The sequence below is a fragment of the Pinus tabuliformis genome, chromosome 5_2 (assembly GCF_031772625.1).
Source record: "Pinus tabuliformis cultivar Carrire ecotype Pingquan chromosome 5_2, CPIR1, whole genome shotgun sequence".
Lineage (NCBI taxonomy): Eukaryota > Viridiplantae > Streptophyta > Pinopsida > Pinales > Pinaceae > Pinus > Pinus tabuliformis.
The window spans coordinates 513,664,726-513,682,018 of NC_142306.1; the positions used below are offsets into that span (position 1 = coordinate 513,664,726).

At 34.2% G+C, this 17,293-nt stretch overlaps 1 protein-coding gene across 1 annotated transcript; it reads right to left on the bottom strand.

Annotated features, from left to right (window-relative positions):
- Positions 1-15,087: 15,087 nt before the first annotated feature.
- On the bottom strand, positions 15,088-16,166 carry LOC149159935 (copper transport protein ATX1-like). Its single transcript, XM_089435522.1, has 3 exons — positions 16,026-16,166; positions 15,567-15,660; positions 15,088-15,476 (listed from the first exon to the last, which is right to left on the bottom strand). The coding sequence occupies exons 1-3, from the start codon at positions 16,032-16,034 to the stop codon at positions 15,220-15,222; spliced, it is 360 nt and encodes a 119-aa protein (XP_089291648.1). The 5' UTR covers positions 16,035-16,166; the 3' UTR covers positions 15,088-15,219.
- Between the last annotated feature and the right edge of the window lie 1,127 nt (positions 16,167-17,293).

Here is a 17,293-nt window from a genome sequence, read left to right on the forward strand (position 1 = left end):
TTGGAAGCATGTCTAATTTCCCTTCACTCCCCCTAAAAAGTCTCTCACTAACATCCCCCTAAGGGACCTTGGGATCTGCTCAATAAGTCCTAGTCTTACTTCATTTCTGTGAAACATCAAGGTAAATGTTGGCTTTCTTCAATGAAAAGAAGCCACATTTCTTGTATAAAATCACTTCTCACTCTCATTTACCCCTATCTCTAAGTTTTACTTCTCAAACTTAGTCTTCCGCTCTACTTTCACCTCATAAACTCATATTAACCTCTAACTCTATTATTTAGCTCCCTAAATCATTTCCCTATCCCCTACTATGCAAAAAGCTATATAAAATCCCAAAAATATTAAATAACCCCCCTGGCACTATAGCCATATTTTTCTAAGTCCGGGAGGCAGTAGTCCGTCTGGGGCTCCTACTAGCCCATCTGCGTCCTAACTGGAGTTAGTCTGACACCTGGTCACACTAACAACCATTCCCCCTCAACCCTGACCCTACAATACCCACGTTCCGCCCTTATCCTAAAGTTTTGCCTGTAAATATCTACCCCGCGCGCTTATAACCCCGTAAACCCACTTTCCTAATGTTCAAACCCCCGCCATACAATAAATTAATCAAATGCGCCGTGGGTCCTGTCCCTTATCCTTCCGCTGCCTCATATATTCCGCCAGCCGTCCGATCGCCCGCGCCCAAGATCTACGGTGGGCGGGTGTTTTCATGCCCCGACATGCCGAGGGTTAGCGTCCAGGAGATCAGCGGTTTTCCTATCGTACTCCCGCCACGCGTCGCCCTCCCGGCTGTGGCGGAGCCCCCTCTGCCGAAACCACCTACGTGGAAAGGTAGTGCGCCCGAAACCGGATACCGCTCTCCCCCTCTTGCGTCAGTGTGACGTCACCCTGCCACGTCACCATCGCGTGTCGGGCTCCTGCCACTGTGTCCTTGCCACGTAGCTGCCACCGTACCGCCACATCACCTCCTTCGCTGTACCGCCACGTCACCGCCGTACTGGGACCCGCCTGCTGACGTCATGCTGACGTCACCATCAAAAAGTTCAAAAGGCGCAAATCACAGCCTAGGAAGCCCGGAATCAAAATCTAAGGAAGTTTTTCATGCACGATTAGCGCCTAGCGCTAATCGCGCATGGCTATGGGAAATAGGCGAAAATGGAAAGCCCCTCACCGCGCAGCCCCCAGCAAGTCCGAAAGGCGTAGAATGACCACAATTTCTTCGCGAAGCATTCAAAAAGGGGAAAAGACAGTTTTTAAAGCAACAGAGGGCCGAATAGCTGCCATGAAAGATCAATGGGACAGTCTAAACCACTCAGAAGACATTAAAGACTCCAGGTTCAGCGCCAAAGAGTATCAGAGGAAAGATGAAGCGGCAAAGAGTATCAGTTCAGCAACATCGAAGCAGGTGAAAATTAATGACCTCCATCAAAGTCAGCAAACCAGTTAAGGCCATTTAAAAGCTTATCTGGTCAGGATTAGTGCACATTAATGCCACCAAACAACAGCAGAACTAAGTTAGAGGTGGAGATAAAAGACAAATCACAGTTATTATAGAAAGACTGCACCGAGCCACCCAGGACAGACATTAACTCAGTTTGATACAGCTGCCCTCAGCGCAGCTCAAAGATATTTTCATGCATTTATTTCTGGATAAGATTAGGTTAAAGTAATCATTTTCTTTTAGACCTGTTTAGGTCGACCGTAATAGATTAATTTTGGATAATTTTCCCTATTTATACCAACACTATGTATTGTTTAAAGGGTTGGTTGGTTGATAATCTTCATTAGAGACTCACACTGTATATCTGAGATGTTTTACTTAATCAAAGATTGCTGAGAAACTTTGGAGGAATGGCTGTCTGCTCTGTGTCTAATGGTCTGAAGGATGAATTTGGAATTCTTGTGCTGCAATATGAATCAATAAGTGTTCCTCACCTCTGTTATTTCAATTTCATATATGCTCAAGTTGCAGAACGAAGGATTGGTTTAGAATTTTCTTAGCTGCACTCTACGCTCAGTTTCTGTAGCTTCTTAATGTTTTCTTCTTGATTTAGGCATAAATATGAATTCTTTTATGGCTCATGTTTGATCTATTTCACACATGAATGATTGTTATCTAGGAATTCTTAGCTGCTCCTAGATAGAGCTCATTTATCTCCCCCCTACTAACCTGAATGAGAGATTCTTAATTGCCTCTCATTCCTTAGCCTTTCAATCCATCTCTTTACCTTGAATGATTGTTCCATATGCAGGTCTCTTGCTCCATTTTCCTCTCTTGTGACCAAGAAAACACACCAGCAGTCTTACTCCATGACTCCATGCCCAATGGTTTGAAACTCTCACACCATACCTACCTCTTTACCTGAAAGTATCATCCTTTCCACCAAAAATCAAAACAAAACCCCTTGAACTCAATAACTAGCCTAAAAACCTTATCAACAAAGCTAAATCAAAAAGAGAGAGCCCTCTCTGATTGCAGATGGGCTAGAACCTGCAGTCCAAAGATTGGTTTGTGGTTACCTCGGTTGTATCCTTTCAGGAGCTTAAGGACAACCTGAGTGATAACGCCACCATCCCAGTCGATCTTCACCATGTTCCCATCACTGACTCTCTTTTCAAAATTGCAAATGCCAAGTGTGACTTTGACTTCAACAAACTACACCTATGGCGCAAAAAAAAATACCTTGACCAGCAAGACCCCATCAAATTCTGGGAATCATTGTTGCCTTTCTTTAGCTTCCCAAAAGCTCACGATTTCCCTGACCTGATTACCTGGTGCCAAGCGAAGTATGACGTTGTACAAAGAGTAGTGGTGGTTCAGAATGGAGACATTCTAGTCACCATCTCTGCTGAAATCAATAACCAGATGCTCCTAATTCCTCAATTAGACTCTCTCAACCATTTTTCACCATCAACACTTATGGGGATCTATACCATAAGTTAACCTTTCCATAAAGAGTGCAAATATTTGAAATATTTTTACCTGAGGATGCAGAATTACCAAAAAGAAATCCACCCTACCCATCTTTCATGTTTCTTGAAGCCTCTAGGCAATGTATTTCTCTGCTTTCCTACTTGTTAAGATATCTAGATGATCAGTTTGTTGATGAACCCATCCTTGGATTCCTTTCCATCTTCAACAAATATTAGCAACCAACATTAATGTATAATTGCGGTCAATTCTTGGCTAATAATATACATGAACAATTCATGAATCTTACTATAAAAGGAGTGTTCAACTATAGCTCTGTAATTGTCCACATGGTTCCTTTTTAGCTGGGAGATATTTTTCCCATCAAGCTCAACAAACAAGATGAAGAAGGAGTGAATCAATCAATGATTCATTGGACTGAAATAGTCAAGACCACTTCCACAAGCTCTTCATTTTCAGATTTTATAGATACATTCATACATCTAGTGGCACAACTTCTCAACAGTCAGATAGAGCCAAGGGTTGGAGATGAAATAAAGAGGATTTTACATTTAAGTGAGTAGACTAAAACTGGTGACTGGTATTTATACTAGAACTATAGAGAGATAAGGGTATATGGTTGTGATCTTGCACCATATAAGCTGCCCAAGTATGTTCATATGAGAATATTTTCTCTGGAATATATTTGGCAAATGATCAACATGGAAAACCTGCACTTTTTGTCAGACAAAAGGAAATCTCAATTTAAAATCAAGTCAAATATTGGATCATTCATTTGCAATACTAGATCAACTAGTCTTGAGGCAGATACATTGTTAAAGAAAATGAATTTCTAGCCTAGCTTTACCTAGTGTTATGACCCTTTTGGTATTATTTTTTCCTTGAGAGTTGAATTAAAATTGATTCCCTATAATCATACTCCAAGACCAGAAATAGAAAAGTTCATGAATCAAGAGCAGTGGGTTGATGGGACACCTCAAGAGGCAGATGAACAGGAGGTATCCACCCCCAATGAATAGACTCTAGTTGCTCAGAGAAAGCAACCAAAAAGGGTGAGAGAGGAGACTTTATCTACTGAGGAGATTATGAAAGGATTCATTTCATAACAAAATAAGCCAAAGGTTGGCTTGGTAACATCAAGAGAATAAGATCTACTAGTAATAATTGATCTTAGAGATTCAAAAATTTCTACATCAGCGGAAGCTAGTGTTTCAACAACTCCTCCTAGAACTAATGTTTCAACAACTCCTCCTAAAACTTCACCTTCTAGGGAGCCTCTAGAAATCATTCAGTTCACAAGAACCAGTTCCTTAGATGATCAGAACATTTTTTCAAGGTTCCTTGAGATTAAACAGAAGAATGAGACTTTCAAGTCTAATGTATATATACAATTCTGGAAGTAAACATCAACTTCCCAGCATAGACTTGTTTCTGCTTTCGATAGTGAGAAAGGAAGAATGTAGATGGCTTTCTTGCAAGCCCAAATTCCATTTCCTAAGTCTCCATCAGATTATAAAGACACTGTGTTTCCATTTGATGTCAGTTAAATCCATCCAATTGACCATATGGATATGCACAGACAGACTAGTGAGATGTTGTTTTCCACCATGACAACTACAGCTATGTCTCTTTCCAAACTTAGGATTGCCCTATCCAATGTTCAATCTCAGCTCAAGATAGAAAATATTTCTTCATTAGTCAAAGATAACAGAATAAAGGCACTGGAGGGCTTAGTGATTAAAGTAGGATATGATTCCAAATATGTCAAAGCTGCAGAGTTAATCCTCAATAAGAAAGATGCAGACATTGTTGCATTAAAGAAATAGTTGAAGCTAGCCTCTATAGAATATACTCTAACAAAGCACATAGAAGAAAATGAAAAACAAAAGGAGAACATGCTCAAGCTTATCATTGAGAAAAATATACAGCTAAAGAAAATGGAAGAGCATATTGAACAATTACTAAAGGAAAAATAGGAAGCACAACTTGCTATGGTTCCAGTCACAGTAGTCCCAATAGAAATTGTAGGTACAAAGCCTAGTTCATCATCAACAACCATTAATTCTACATCAACAATAGCTGATCCAACAAAATTATCTCAAGAATTGGCCATACGGAAACAGAAAAATGAGAAGTTACTGCAAAAATTCCAAAGTTTAGAATTGCAGAAAGTCAAGAATGATACTTTGTATGCACGGGAGATGCAGAAGTCCCACAGATTGGAACTTAAGATCCATAGGTTAGAAAGCGAGTCCCTAGTGGAAGATACTTTGGCCCAAGCCAAGGAATATATTTGGACACACATCAGCCAATCTATGACAGATGTATGGCCATCCATACAAATAATTTTTGAACAAAAATAACTCATTACTAGATGTAGAGCAATAATAGAAGAACAAAAAGCAGCTTTGAAGACCAAGCCAATAGAAGCCACAGATATGATAAAGGTGTTAAATTCAAAAACTAGAGAAGAACTGGAAGAAATAAATATTTATGACAGAACAACTACCATCTTAGAGATTAAGAAGGTCTTACAAAAGAAGAATTTGATTAACCAGCTAGAAACAAAATGTCAAACCCTGGATATTTTTGTCTAAAGGTTTCATTCAAAATTTAATATTTTAAATTAGAAAGGACTACCAGGATTGGTAGCTCTAAATGATAAGTTGATCAAATTAGAAGATTATTGCAAGAAGTTGTATGCTATTACAGTAGACAGAGCCAATTTTGTAGGAAGCAAAGGATAAAGAATAGAAAAGGCCTTTCTGGAAGCCTTGGATTTTGATTTGATCATCAAACATGAAATTAGACATCTGTTCCTTGGCAAGCTAACTTTCAAGAGGTACACAGAAGTGGATGAAACATTTAGAAAGATGGTGAATTTGGAAATCCCAAGTGAAGAAAGATGGGATCAATTGTGTGAAACAATTTAGTAATTTCTAATCCTAACAGTATGACATCTCATTAGTTGTTTGAGGCCATATCATCAACAAATTCCCAAAATATAGAGCCACCTCTTCAGCGGTTTCTCGGTTCCTACAATATTGTCCTATTTTTGTAATTTTTTCCTATTTTGGTATACTATTCCAATAGATCATAGATATTTTTCAAAATTTTGTATAAATAACTCCTTCTTTGAGTTATTATGGGTTGAACCCTTGAACAAGATATCAAGAATATTTCTACTAAGTTGGAGCATTTTTTTGGAATAATAAAGGATTGTGGATTTATCTCATATGGCATGTTTCTTAGTGAGTTCTATTTCATGTTATTCATTCATTATGTTTTATTCATATAAATTAAGTCTTTTACAATTATCTGATTCAAAATATAACTGAGTTTCAGTCTCATTTTGAATCCCCTATGAAGTTGTTATTATAAATAAGAGAATAATTTACAGAACTATTTGTTATTGTAAGTTCCTCTTTAAATATAAATTACATCAGATTTTTGTAACAGTTTAATTATATTTTGTTGATTAAGTAAACATTGTTTTCTTAATTTCTTATTATAGTTTGTTAAGTATTCAGTTTGAATATTAAATGAACTATACTTCTTTATGCTCTACTTTTCCACCCCATTAAAATCAAATCAACTATGTGCAGTTAAAGAACAACCTTTTATTTTACTTGGAAATCTATCTAAGTTTAAAGAACTTGTTTATAAATTGTTCACTGGTCATCCAACAATTCAAAACAACAAACATTATAGCTTCTTTGGCATAACTAATTGACCTAGAGTTATCTCAAAGGACAACACTTACCATATTTTTCTCCTGAACATTCAACATACTTATCATGTTCTTCCTTTGTTAAAAATACTTGTGTCTCTTCATCATAAAAATAATTTGCATGTTATTGTTTGATTTCTTCATTATCTTCCTCATCAACAAAGATTTTAGGTAATGGAGCTCTGACAATTTGTTTCTCATATGGATTCTTCTGGCAAGGCTAAGTTCTAGGTGGTCTTCTAAAACCAAGATTCCTTACTTGAGGTTGAGACTCACTCTAGGATGAGTCAACTTATCGACTAATTTTTCCATGTTTTTTAGCATCACATCAGATTTTATGTTTGATGAAGAAGCAACTTGTTATTCCTTAAATCTGACTATTCTTTCAGCTATCATATCAACTTTCTTGGTCAACAGGCTTACCTCCACCCCAATAGCATTGATCTGCATATCTTCTAATGTAGCAAGATTTCTTTCTCTAATCTGATAGGATAACTCAACATCAAATCCATTAGGGTAATGCAACAGGTATAAACTAGGTGGTGGCATGATATTAGCATGAATAGAATTATAGATTTTGTTGAACCTAACTATAAACTCTTAAACTGATTACCCTAGATTTCTCTTTAAATTCTCATACTCTGTAAATATTTGCATAAGATTCTTCTTTACTTCCCACCTAGCCAAGAAGAGTTGTTCAAACTATTCAAAATTGGCAATACTTGTTGCTGGTAAAGATCTGAACAATTTCTTAACCACCCCAGATAGCCTTTGTGCAAAAATCCTGAGCTTAACATCCTTGTGATCTACCTCCTCTAGATCAATAAAATCATGTAGCCTATCTACATGTTGTTTAGCTGCGAGGGGTCTTGTACCATGAAATTGAAGTAAACGCTGGCCATCATTCAAAGGCATCTCATGTAGGGGAGATGAGAGATTGAGAGGGGTATATCTAGCATCCATGGTTGTATGAGGTGGGGGTGAGCCAATAACAGGGATTTGGAATGCAGATGACAGAGGAAGTGAATTTTTTTTTATAATAGTTGATGAAGTGGGTATAGCATATCGAATAGGAGTAGTCGAAATAGAACTGTGTGGGATGAATAATGGAAGTAAAACTATTGGAGCATAAAATGATGGAACATGATACTTGAAGGTGGGATATTTAGAAGCAATTGTTTGAAGTTGATGAACCAAATGTTCTAATTTGTAAAACTGCAACCAAATATCATTATATTCTTCTAAATCACTTATTCTTTGAGTAAGAATGGAAGTAAAAGTTTTTATCTTTGTTTCATCAAGGATTGTGCCTGACAAATTGGATTTTAATTTTGATTTGAATATACTATACTCAAATTTTATCTAACTGAATGTCTTCAACATATTTTATCTCGTTAGGAAGAGAAAGAGAATTTTCTAAAATAAAGGTACCTATTTATTTTACAGATTTCCTTTTCCTAAAGAGTTTTTATGGACTTCTCATGACTTCTGGTGGATTTGGATTAGGATGGCTCCTTGTATAAATCCTTCTATACGCTAGAATTTCCAATGAAATAAGCTCAAACTGTATACTATGCAATCAGTAGAGAAAAAATGCCAACCACTATTGTCATCTAACTTTCTTTTTGCCATTAGAAAGTAGATTTGATCATTAAAAATGTTCTGGGGAAGATGTGATTTTGAATCCCTAGTATGATCGCCAAGATGTTATCACTCAAAACTTCCTCTTGGTTGTAGGAGAGAAATTCCCAATGTGACCTTTTCACTCCAACTTGTAGATTGAAGGCTAGCCCCTACAATTCAAAGAGATCTCTCTATGACCTTTACACTATGGCTAGATCTTTAGATAGGTTGTGTTGATGTAGTGTTTGGTTAGGCCTAAAATCAATACCTCATTGGGTGATGGAGTCAAATATTTATGGTTTAGATACATTTACCAAGATAATTGGTTGTCTGATCAAGATTGATAAAAGCAAGGTGGATAGTAGATCCTAGACCTTTGTTATTTGTTGTAAATGGATGAAGAAAAAGAGAAACATTACACCACGTAGGGTATACATAGTGAATCCTATGGTAGCTTTCAAGGATCAAGATGGGAACCTTTGAAAAATTAACTCAGAGCATCAAAGCAGAGATGAATTCTGAATTAATTTTTTTCCAAAAATTCAGAAGGAATGAATTCATGAGATTATTAAAGGAGAAATTGAAAAACACACAGAAAATTCATACTAAAACAAAAACATATCATGTATCTTTATATCACTGGTCATAATCTATTGATCTTGGAAAATGAAATAATTAAAGAATTCAAACGCACAGAGACAGTGACTATGTTTTTTCGAAAAACAAATCCTTTCTTCATTTTATCGATGAAATATATAGAAAATACAATAGTGTTCAACTCATTGAAGTATGGTAGCAATAATTACAAAATATTTACATAATCTTTGAGATTTTAATTGACAAAATCACATAAACCCTATCATCTAATCTATTCAGATCCTTAATCTAGTACATAATCCATGGTCAAAATAGAGTACAAGGCTATTATACGCTTCTGTTGCTAGTATCCTAGAAGAATAACAAGGTGTATGATGTAGAATAGGGTATAGAAAAGTCTACTGCTTTACATGCTTGATCTCTGAAGCTAAAATTGTATTCCTTCCTGGTTGCCAACTAATACATGAACCTGGAAATGATGCCAAAACTATGTAACTATTTACCTTCTTTGCTACTTGCTTTCCTTGTATTGACTCATACTCCTTAGTCCACAAAAATATCTAATATCTAACCATAGTATCCTCAAAATAATTACTACATGATGAATAACCATGGGTAAACTGAAATGTTAAATATCTGTTAGGGTTTGATGCTACAAAATTAGTGTTTATGGTAACAAAAATTAGGGTTTATACTATACTCTACCTCTGAAGTCAATTGATCACCTTCCTATGTCCTCTGCAACTTGAGCAAGGATATCCATCTTATCTTGACTCCTTGTCACCCTTCTCGTATATTTTTGTGGACTTTTATTAGATTTTAGGTTTTTTCCTTTGTTCTTCTTAGCATACTCTATTTTTCTCTTTATTTTTCTACTCTTTGTAATATGATCTATTTTTTCTTCTTCATCAAGGATGACAATTGTTTCTTCGAACTTAGGGTTCATTCAAGTTTTGAAATTGAACCTCAATTTGTTAGTAGAACGAGTGTGAGGTCTCTTGCCCTACACCCTAACCTTAGTCTCGACTTCCTCATCCTATGTTTCAACTTCCTACTTGCCCATTTTTCTCTTTGAGGATTTCTATTTTGTTTCTTCCTCCTCTACCATACTTCTTTGTTGGTGTCTTTGGCTTCTAGTCCTTCCTTCGTAAAATTCAACCTCTAGAATCTTCACATGGACCTCCTCATGTTTTTCAACATGGGGTTGGCTAAATTCTCCTTTGGTCTCATGACCTATAGCTTGAGAAGGAACTTTATTTTGGCCTTTTTTTTTATCTTCTAGGTATAGGTGGGTTTGGGTTTCTTTGCCTCATTTGCCTTACTTTTTCTAATTTCTTATTAAACTCATGAGTATATAAAATCTTAATGAGAATGTGATGACAAATATCATGAGCTTGTAATTCAGGTCCCTTCCTTTCCTTAGTACACTTTTCAACAAATTTTGATGTAGGAAATATCATAAATTCATTTTCATAAAACCTTCTTAGTGACAAAGAAACCTCATGTGGTATAAGTAAGTTTTGGAATACCTGCCTTCACAGGTGAAGAAAAGCTAGAGAGTTTTGAGTGCAGCAACCCATTGAGGTTTCCGTTTTATTTGGAGGAGCCCTGCATCCTAGTCTTGATTTTGGCAATCTTGTTTCAGGAAGAAATTTAAATCCACATTCAACAACCTCTACTTCTTGAACCACCTTTCACTTTCTACTAGAAAAAATTGTTTCTTCAACAATCGACTTTTCTATGACATGAAACTATAATATCCCGATTCTAGCTATATTTCCATCGAAAGAGAATATAAAATAATGACACGAGTTGAGGTTTCACCCATTAAAACATTGAAAGATCGGTTCCCAACCTACACTTCTGAAAATATCAAGCATTTCAGAGTACACTTTGAAGTACATACCATCATGTTCGAACATCTTCATGTGGCCAGACCAACCCATTTTTCCAAGCTCCAAGACCTGCAACAACTTCACTAACCTTGAAATACTCTAACATAGGATTGAAAGACAACTAGTACACTTTTCATTGGAAAACAACTAAATTGGGCTTGCTAGAAAAACAGAGAAAACTAGGGTTTGACTTAAAATGACTCAAATGGGCTCAAAAATGCTGGAAAATGTCACATTGTGCAGGAGGAGAACCATTATTTTACAAACCGCCAATTGATCACTCAAAATAAATTACTTAACGAGTTGGAAATCAAGTTTTATTTTTTTTCGAAAAGCACTACGAAAACATTCTGTAGCACTGCGCTACGAAAACATTTCATAGTGCCACCCAAATTTTTGCTATAGGTCAAATTACTAAGAGAAATTTTCCATAGACTTAGGGTCATGTAAAAGGGTTTTAATGACACATTTCCCTAGGCTTAGCAAACCTTATAATGAATACAACACCCCCCTTTACATGATTTATGACTTTCAAAAAGATATATTGTTACACCTGATGCTAACACCTCGAATGCATACTCAAACCTTAATTCATTGAAATACATTGTTCTGGCATTGAATAAATTCCTGCACTTGTAGCATTTGAATTCCTGCACATGAATTCCTGCACCACAAATCTGTTATTCAAAATTTCTCAGAGAGATGATTAGGAACTGTGTTTCTATGTAGTTTTTCAATAGCTCTGATACCATGTAGAAATAACTCAAAATTTGCAGTTGCTAATGAAATCAGACTGAAATCAATAGACACAAATTTCTTCTACTCAATTATGTGGAAGGAAAACTATCAATAGAAACACATGCAATCATTCAATCACAATGAACACAATTTTCACTAGGGAACCCAATTGGTAAAAACCCCTCATTTATTTGTATTATATCATATGAGAACAATGATCTATTACAATGAAAAATTCAATCCTTGAAGCTCAACCTACATTGTAATACTGATCTCCTCCTCCTGAGTCTGCTCTACCCAACACTTAGGCAAAATAGACCTCCTTATTTATCCTATTTCTTGATGCAATTCTTTCTCCTAAATAATAGGGGAAAATGAAGAGAAAATTTCCCCTTAATAATTATGTATTGAATTTAATTTCTTTGTTTAAGTACATAAAATTAAATTGATATATATTTTCAAGTTAGTTTTTATTTCATTAATACATAGTATTTTTCAATTAAGCACACATTTTTTAGTTACATAGAATGATAATATAAATAAATTCATATATATATATATATATATATATATATATATATATATATATATATATATATATATATATATAGATATATATATATATATATATATATATATATATATATATTTTTTAAACCTCATATTCATAATAAATAAATTTACATATAAACATAGTTATAAGATTTTCATTATAAGCATGTATATTCAATTATATATATAAATTTATAATATAAATATCTTTTAACTTATATATTTTTATAAACATATATAATGCTTAACTAATAGATTTTTAATTAGTTTTTATTAAACATAGGATTTATAATAAATAAGGTTTTATATAAAATTAGTTAAATGATTTAGTTAAAAGAATAATTAATTAATTAATTAATAAATAAATAAATTGGTTAATAAAAAATGTCCCTAACTCCTCATCCAGTCTTTTGCAGTTGAAGTCGAGTCAAATGTAGTCGTTTCTTTAGGTGAAAAATAGTTGTTTCTTTCTAGCCATTTGAATGGCTGGTCTCTCTATTTAACTGCTTACCATGATTTGATTCTTCATCTTGTCCTAACGATGAATCACACTTGTTGGTTCAAAACGTGTCGACAAATGAATTTTGATGTGATTATCACTGAAAACATTTCTGAAAAATTTGATATGGACCACAGAAGCCTTAATTCAATAAATAGGGAAGCTCCTATTTCCTTGCTCAAATCGAAAGAGAAATGGCTCACCTACATGAAAACATTGTACACTCACTAATATACAATAATGATTACAATTATGTATTTTTCCTCCACTCCATTACGCAATTCGAATTGCATACATGACTAGGGTTATTTTTAATAAATTGACTAGTTATTTGAGAGATCAGTGAGTTAACAACAGTTACAACTACTCAGTTGAACTCATACTAACTCTATTATAGACTAGAGATTAGATAACTAAATTTCACTAAATATAACTCCACTAGATAGCTAAATCTTAGCCACCAACTTGCTCACAACTTTACTTCTAGCCCACAAACTCAGATTGATTGACTTAACGAAGTGACTTGTCCATGTCACTCCTGCTAATTGTCTGACAACTCATCGTGTTGATGTTGAAATTTGAATTTCTCCATTTGACTAAGGCACATGTCAAATGAAGCCTTTTCTTGCTACAATTTAACATTTATAAGTTTTTGGCCTTCTACATGCTTGGGAGGTATAAGCATAAGGAAAATAGAGATAGCTAAAGTGGGGTTTGATGTGAAAGATACTAGGGGAGTTGAATTGGTGGTTTGTTTGTTGAATAAGACCTAATATAGCAGAAGATTGTCTAACGATGGGTTGGCAACAATTTTATCAATGCTTTTATAATTTAGGGAGAGTGGCTTAGATAGATGCTAAATAAATAGTTCATGGAAGAGATTTGATTACAATGAGTTCCACACTGTGATAATAAATAACATTTCTTATGTTTATAACTAGAGATCCTTGTAACTATAAAATAAGACATTGATAATAATAAGAGAAAGATAACCATTTCAGACTTGGAGTTTTCCCAAGTCGTTCCCCATAGGTCTCCCTTGTGTTATATGCGTATGTGTGATCACATTATTGGATTTGGTTCTTATACATGTTAAAGAAAGAATAGTCATTACTTATGAAAATTGGATTATTATTACTCTATGTTATGGTTAATATTAAGTTGCATTAGCCATATTCCTTCAATTACAAATCATCCAACTTTCTAAAACAATACACAACTCTTCTCATCTAGGGATTATTCCTATTTTGAAAAAGGACTACGAGTCGATTTGAGGATGTATTTTCTTGTGGTTCACAACAAGAATCTCAAGGATCTATCATATCCCTCTAAGGGACAATGGGCTTATTCACTCAAAATTGTGATCTTAAGGTTGTTAGAGGATATATGTAGTAGGAAGTCCTCAAAATTTCATGATATCTCCATCTCAAATCAACCTAGAACACCTTTATCATCCCTAACCACTTAGTATCCTATATTTATCCATCTCAATGTGACCATAAGAATATTTTTTTTGGACAAACTCTTTGTATTCTACATGAGACATCTTAACAAACAAAAGTATCAAAGCATTGTATCTCATTTATAAAACAAGATATATCATAATCTTGTCACTCTTAATATCTTCATTAGACAATATCTTCTTCACACCAGTATAGGGCTTACAACCTACATTTAATTCAATGTATATTGAATGATCTATGCACAACCAATATACTCATCACCCACATGCATAACTATATACATCTAAACACAAAATGATGCATGTACAAGATATTTTACATCCTCAAACCATATTACATACATCTTAACAAGTAAAAATATGCATGAAGGAATTGAATTGGGTTTATTTCTTGTGGTTGTGAAATTGGATGGTTTAATTACCCCCAAATTAGCTCTCATTCTGAATGCCTCCTTATGAGTTTTGAACTTGTGAGTTAGTGGGGAATAAACCATACACAAACCAATTAGTCTACACCTCATGAGTATTAGGAACAATGATTGTTATCTTTCCCACCCAAAATTAATTCTCAACTTGATATGGAGTACACTCTTAAAATAACTTAAAACACAATGTTTATAAAAATAAAATTTCATTAATAAATTTAATATCCCAAATATGTTTTAAAGTATTGAAATTTGTGGCCTCATATCACGTAATGAGATGCTCGAGTTAACTACTCACTCTCACACAAGTTAAATCATCTTCTCACTAAGTTAATCCCAATTCAATGTGCATTCAAATCCATTGAAAAATAAAAACAAGTTCTAAGTTTGATATCAAAAAAATAGTCAAAATTTATAGAATGCTTTGGATGAGATAGTGTTGAATCCACACACTTCAACGTTGGGTAAAGGCCCCATCTTGCCTTGTTTTGAGAGTGTACTTTGCCTATATCACAGTATACAAATACTTTAATGCTTGAGTTGCATTTTGTTTAGTGAGAAGAAAATGTAGTTGGGTTAAATCTTGATTACAAGGAAATTAGATTTTACAAAACTAAACTTCTCCCTTTTTTGAACTTTACATTCCACAACTTTACATTCGACACAAGACATGATCAAAGTCAATCCTTTACATTTGTTAAATTCTGCACAATTCAATGAATCACCCATAGACACAGCCTTTTGTAATAATGATATACACGAGTCACATTACGGAGCAGGATTGATCCTCTTCGCTAAAGAAGTTGGAATTGTTGGGAAATTCGTGCGGGTTCTCCTCCACCTTTTCTTGTTTCGAAGCCTCATCATTTTCCTGTGATTTTTTCTCTTCTAATTTCCACAGTTGAACTCGCCTGCCTGTCATGCGGGACAACCGCTCAATAACCTTCTGGGAATCCGTGGTGGTTTTTGCATTTACTGTAATCTTGTTTTGTTTGGAATCTATGGTGAACCCATACAGTCCTGCATTCCATTAATAAAAAATTACACACTATTGAATGACTGAGTATGACCAACATTGTAATATCCGAAGAAATTTATGTAATCTCTCACCGTCTATTTTTAACAGCGATTTCCGCATTTTTTCACGGCATCCCTCGCAATCCATATGGGCTTTCATGGCAAATGTCGAAATCTTATCCTTTTCCTGCAATTAAACAGTCATGGATAACGAATTAGATTTAACAACCAGCTGGCTGGAAGATTTTCATGTGAAGAAGTATTAGGTAAATTGTGAAATTGAAATTCTTCGCTGGATGGAAGATTTTCATGTGACGAAGTATTATGTAAATTGTAAAATTCAAATTTAAAATCTAAATCTCATAATTGAAGTGAAAAAGAAATTCTAATTATATAAATCTAACTAGCGGCTCAATTGAAAATTGTATTCTTATGAAATATTTTGTAAAACACAAAATTTAGTAAATCATGAATCTAAATCTGAAATTCAAAATTCAAATCCCAAATGAACAAAAATTCTAATTAAATGAAAGAGGCCACCATATTCCAAACCTCTGTCATGTTTAGAACCAGGCAAAGAGCCTCTGTAATGTTACTCGAACCGGCAGATCCAGAGATTCTTTGGATTTTATCGAGAGTTGATCCCGCAGTCGTTGGCGTGTTTGAGAAGGAAGGACTGGGTTTGAAAGACCAGGATTGAATTGCAGAATTTATAAGAGAAATACAGAGTTTCTCTTCACAGCTCCGGAAAATTTTGTTGGCATCTGAATATAGTGAGAATTGAAAGTGTGTCTGGAAGCAGTTGGGGAGGTTCGATTTAGTTGTAGACTTTGCTTTTAATAGTTGGTGTTGCAGGCTACCAATTGGCAGAATTTTTTTACTGAAGATGGTCGTTATCTTCACGTTATCATATTGGTGGGCGCATAGTTGCCTGTTAACCCTATAAAGGAATTTGATGATGTATACGAGTATCAATGTCAAGATTGTTCGTTCACTACACTAGACTCTGCTTTGGCAACTGTTAATATTTAGACCATTGAGTTAATCCTGTGCCTGGCTGGTAGTCAATATCGATGTCAACTGTTAATATTTAGACCATTGAGTTAATCCTGTGCCTGGCTGGTAGTCAATATCGATGTTTGGATAACTAGTATCACCCTACAACTTTGTGTGTCTACGCCCCGGGTACCATGTAAAGAAAAACTGAATATGTTGTCCTTATTGATACAGACATACGGCTTTGGATGTCCAGATATTTATTAAGTTTTTAGTATATTGGTTAATTTTGGGATATTGACCAGTAGGTTAATTATTCTAATTTTTGAATATATATGTCATCAAAATCAGTAAACTCAACTGAATAAAGAATATTAAATGAATATATAACTAAATAGATCTAAAAGTAAAATAGTTCGATAAACCATTCTTGTTAGGTTATTACTTTTGTTATGTTATTACTTTTTCAAGGGTTATTATAAAGATTTATCCCATATTCATTTTATGTTATTCATGTAGTTATAAGCTTTATGATAAGAGAATATTTTCATTTTATATTATTGGAATAGAATTCTTTTAATTTTAAATTTGTTAAATTTATTAGGATTATTTTAACAATGTCATGCAATATATCATATGCGTTGATTAAAATAAAAATAAAAATATTTTAATAATTGACTTTATTTCATTTTTATACTATTATTTTTATATAAAATGATTTATGAATAATTATTATTTAATTTATATTCATTTAATATTGTTATATTTTATTTTTTTATAAAATATTATAGTATTTTAAAATATTACAATGCTATATTATGGGC

Coding starts and splice junctions, on each gene's coding strand:
- LOC149159935 (XM_089435522.1), bottom strand. Junction 15,477..15,566: donor ATCGCTGTTAAAAATAGACG/GTGAGAGATTAC, acceptor AATGGAATGCAG/GACTGTATGGGTTCACCATA.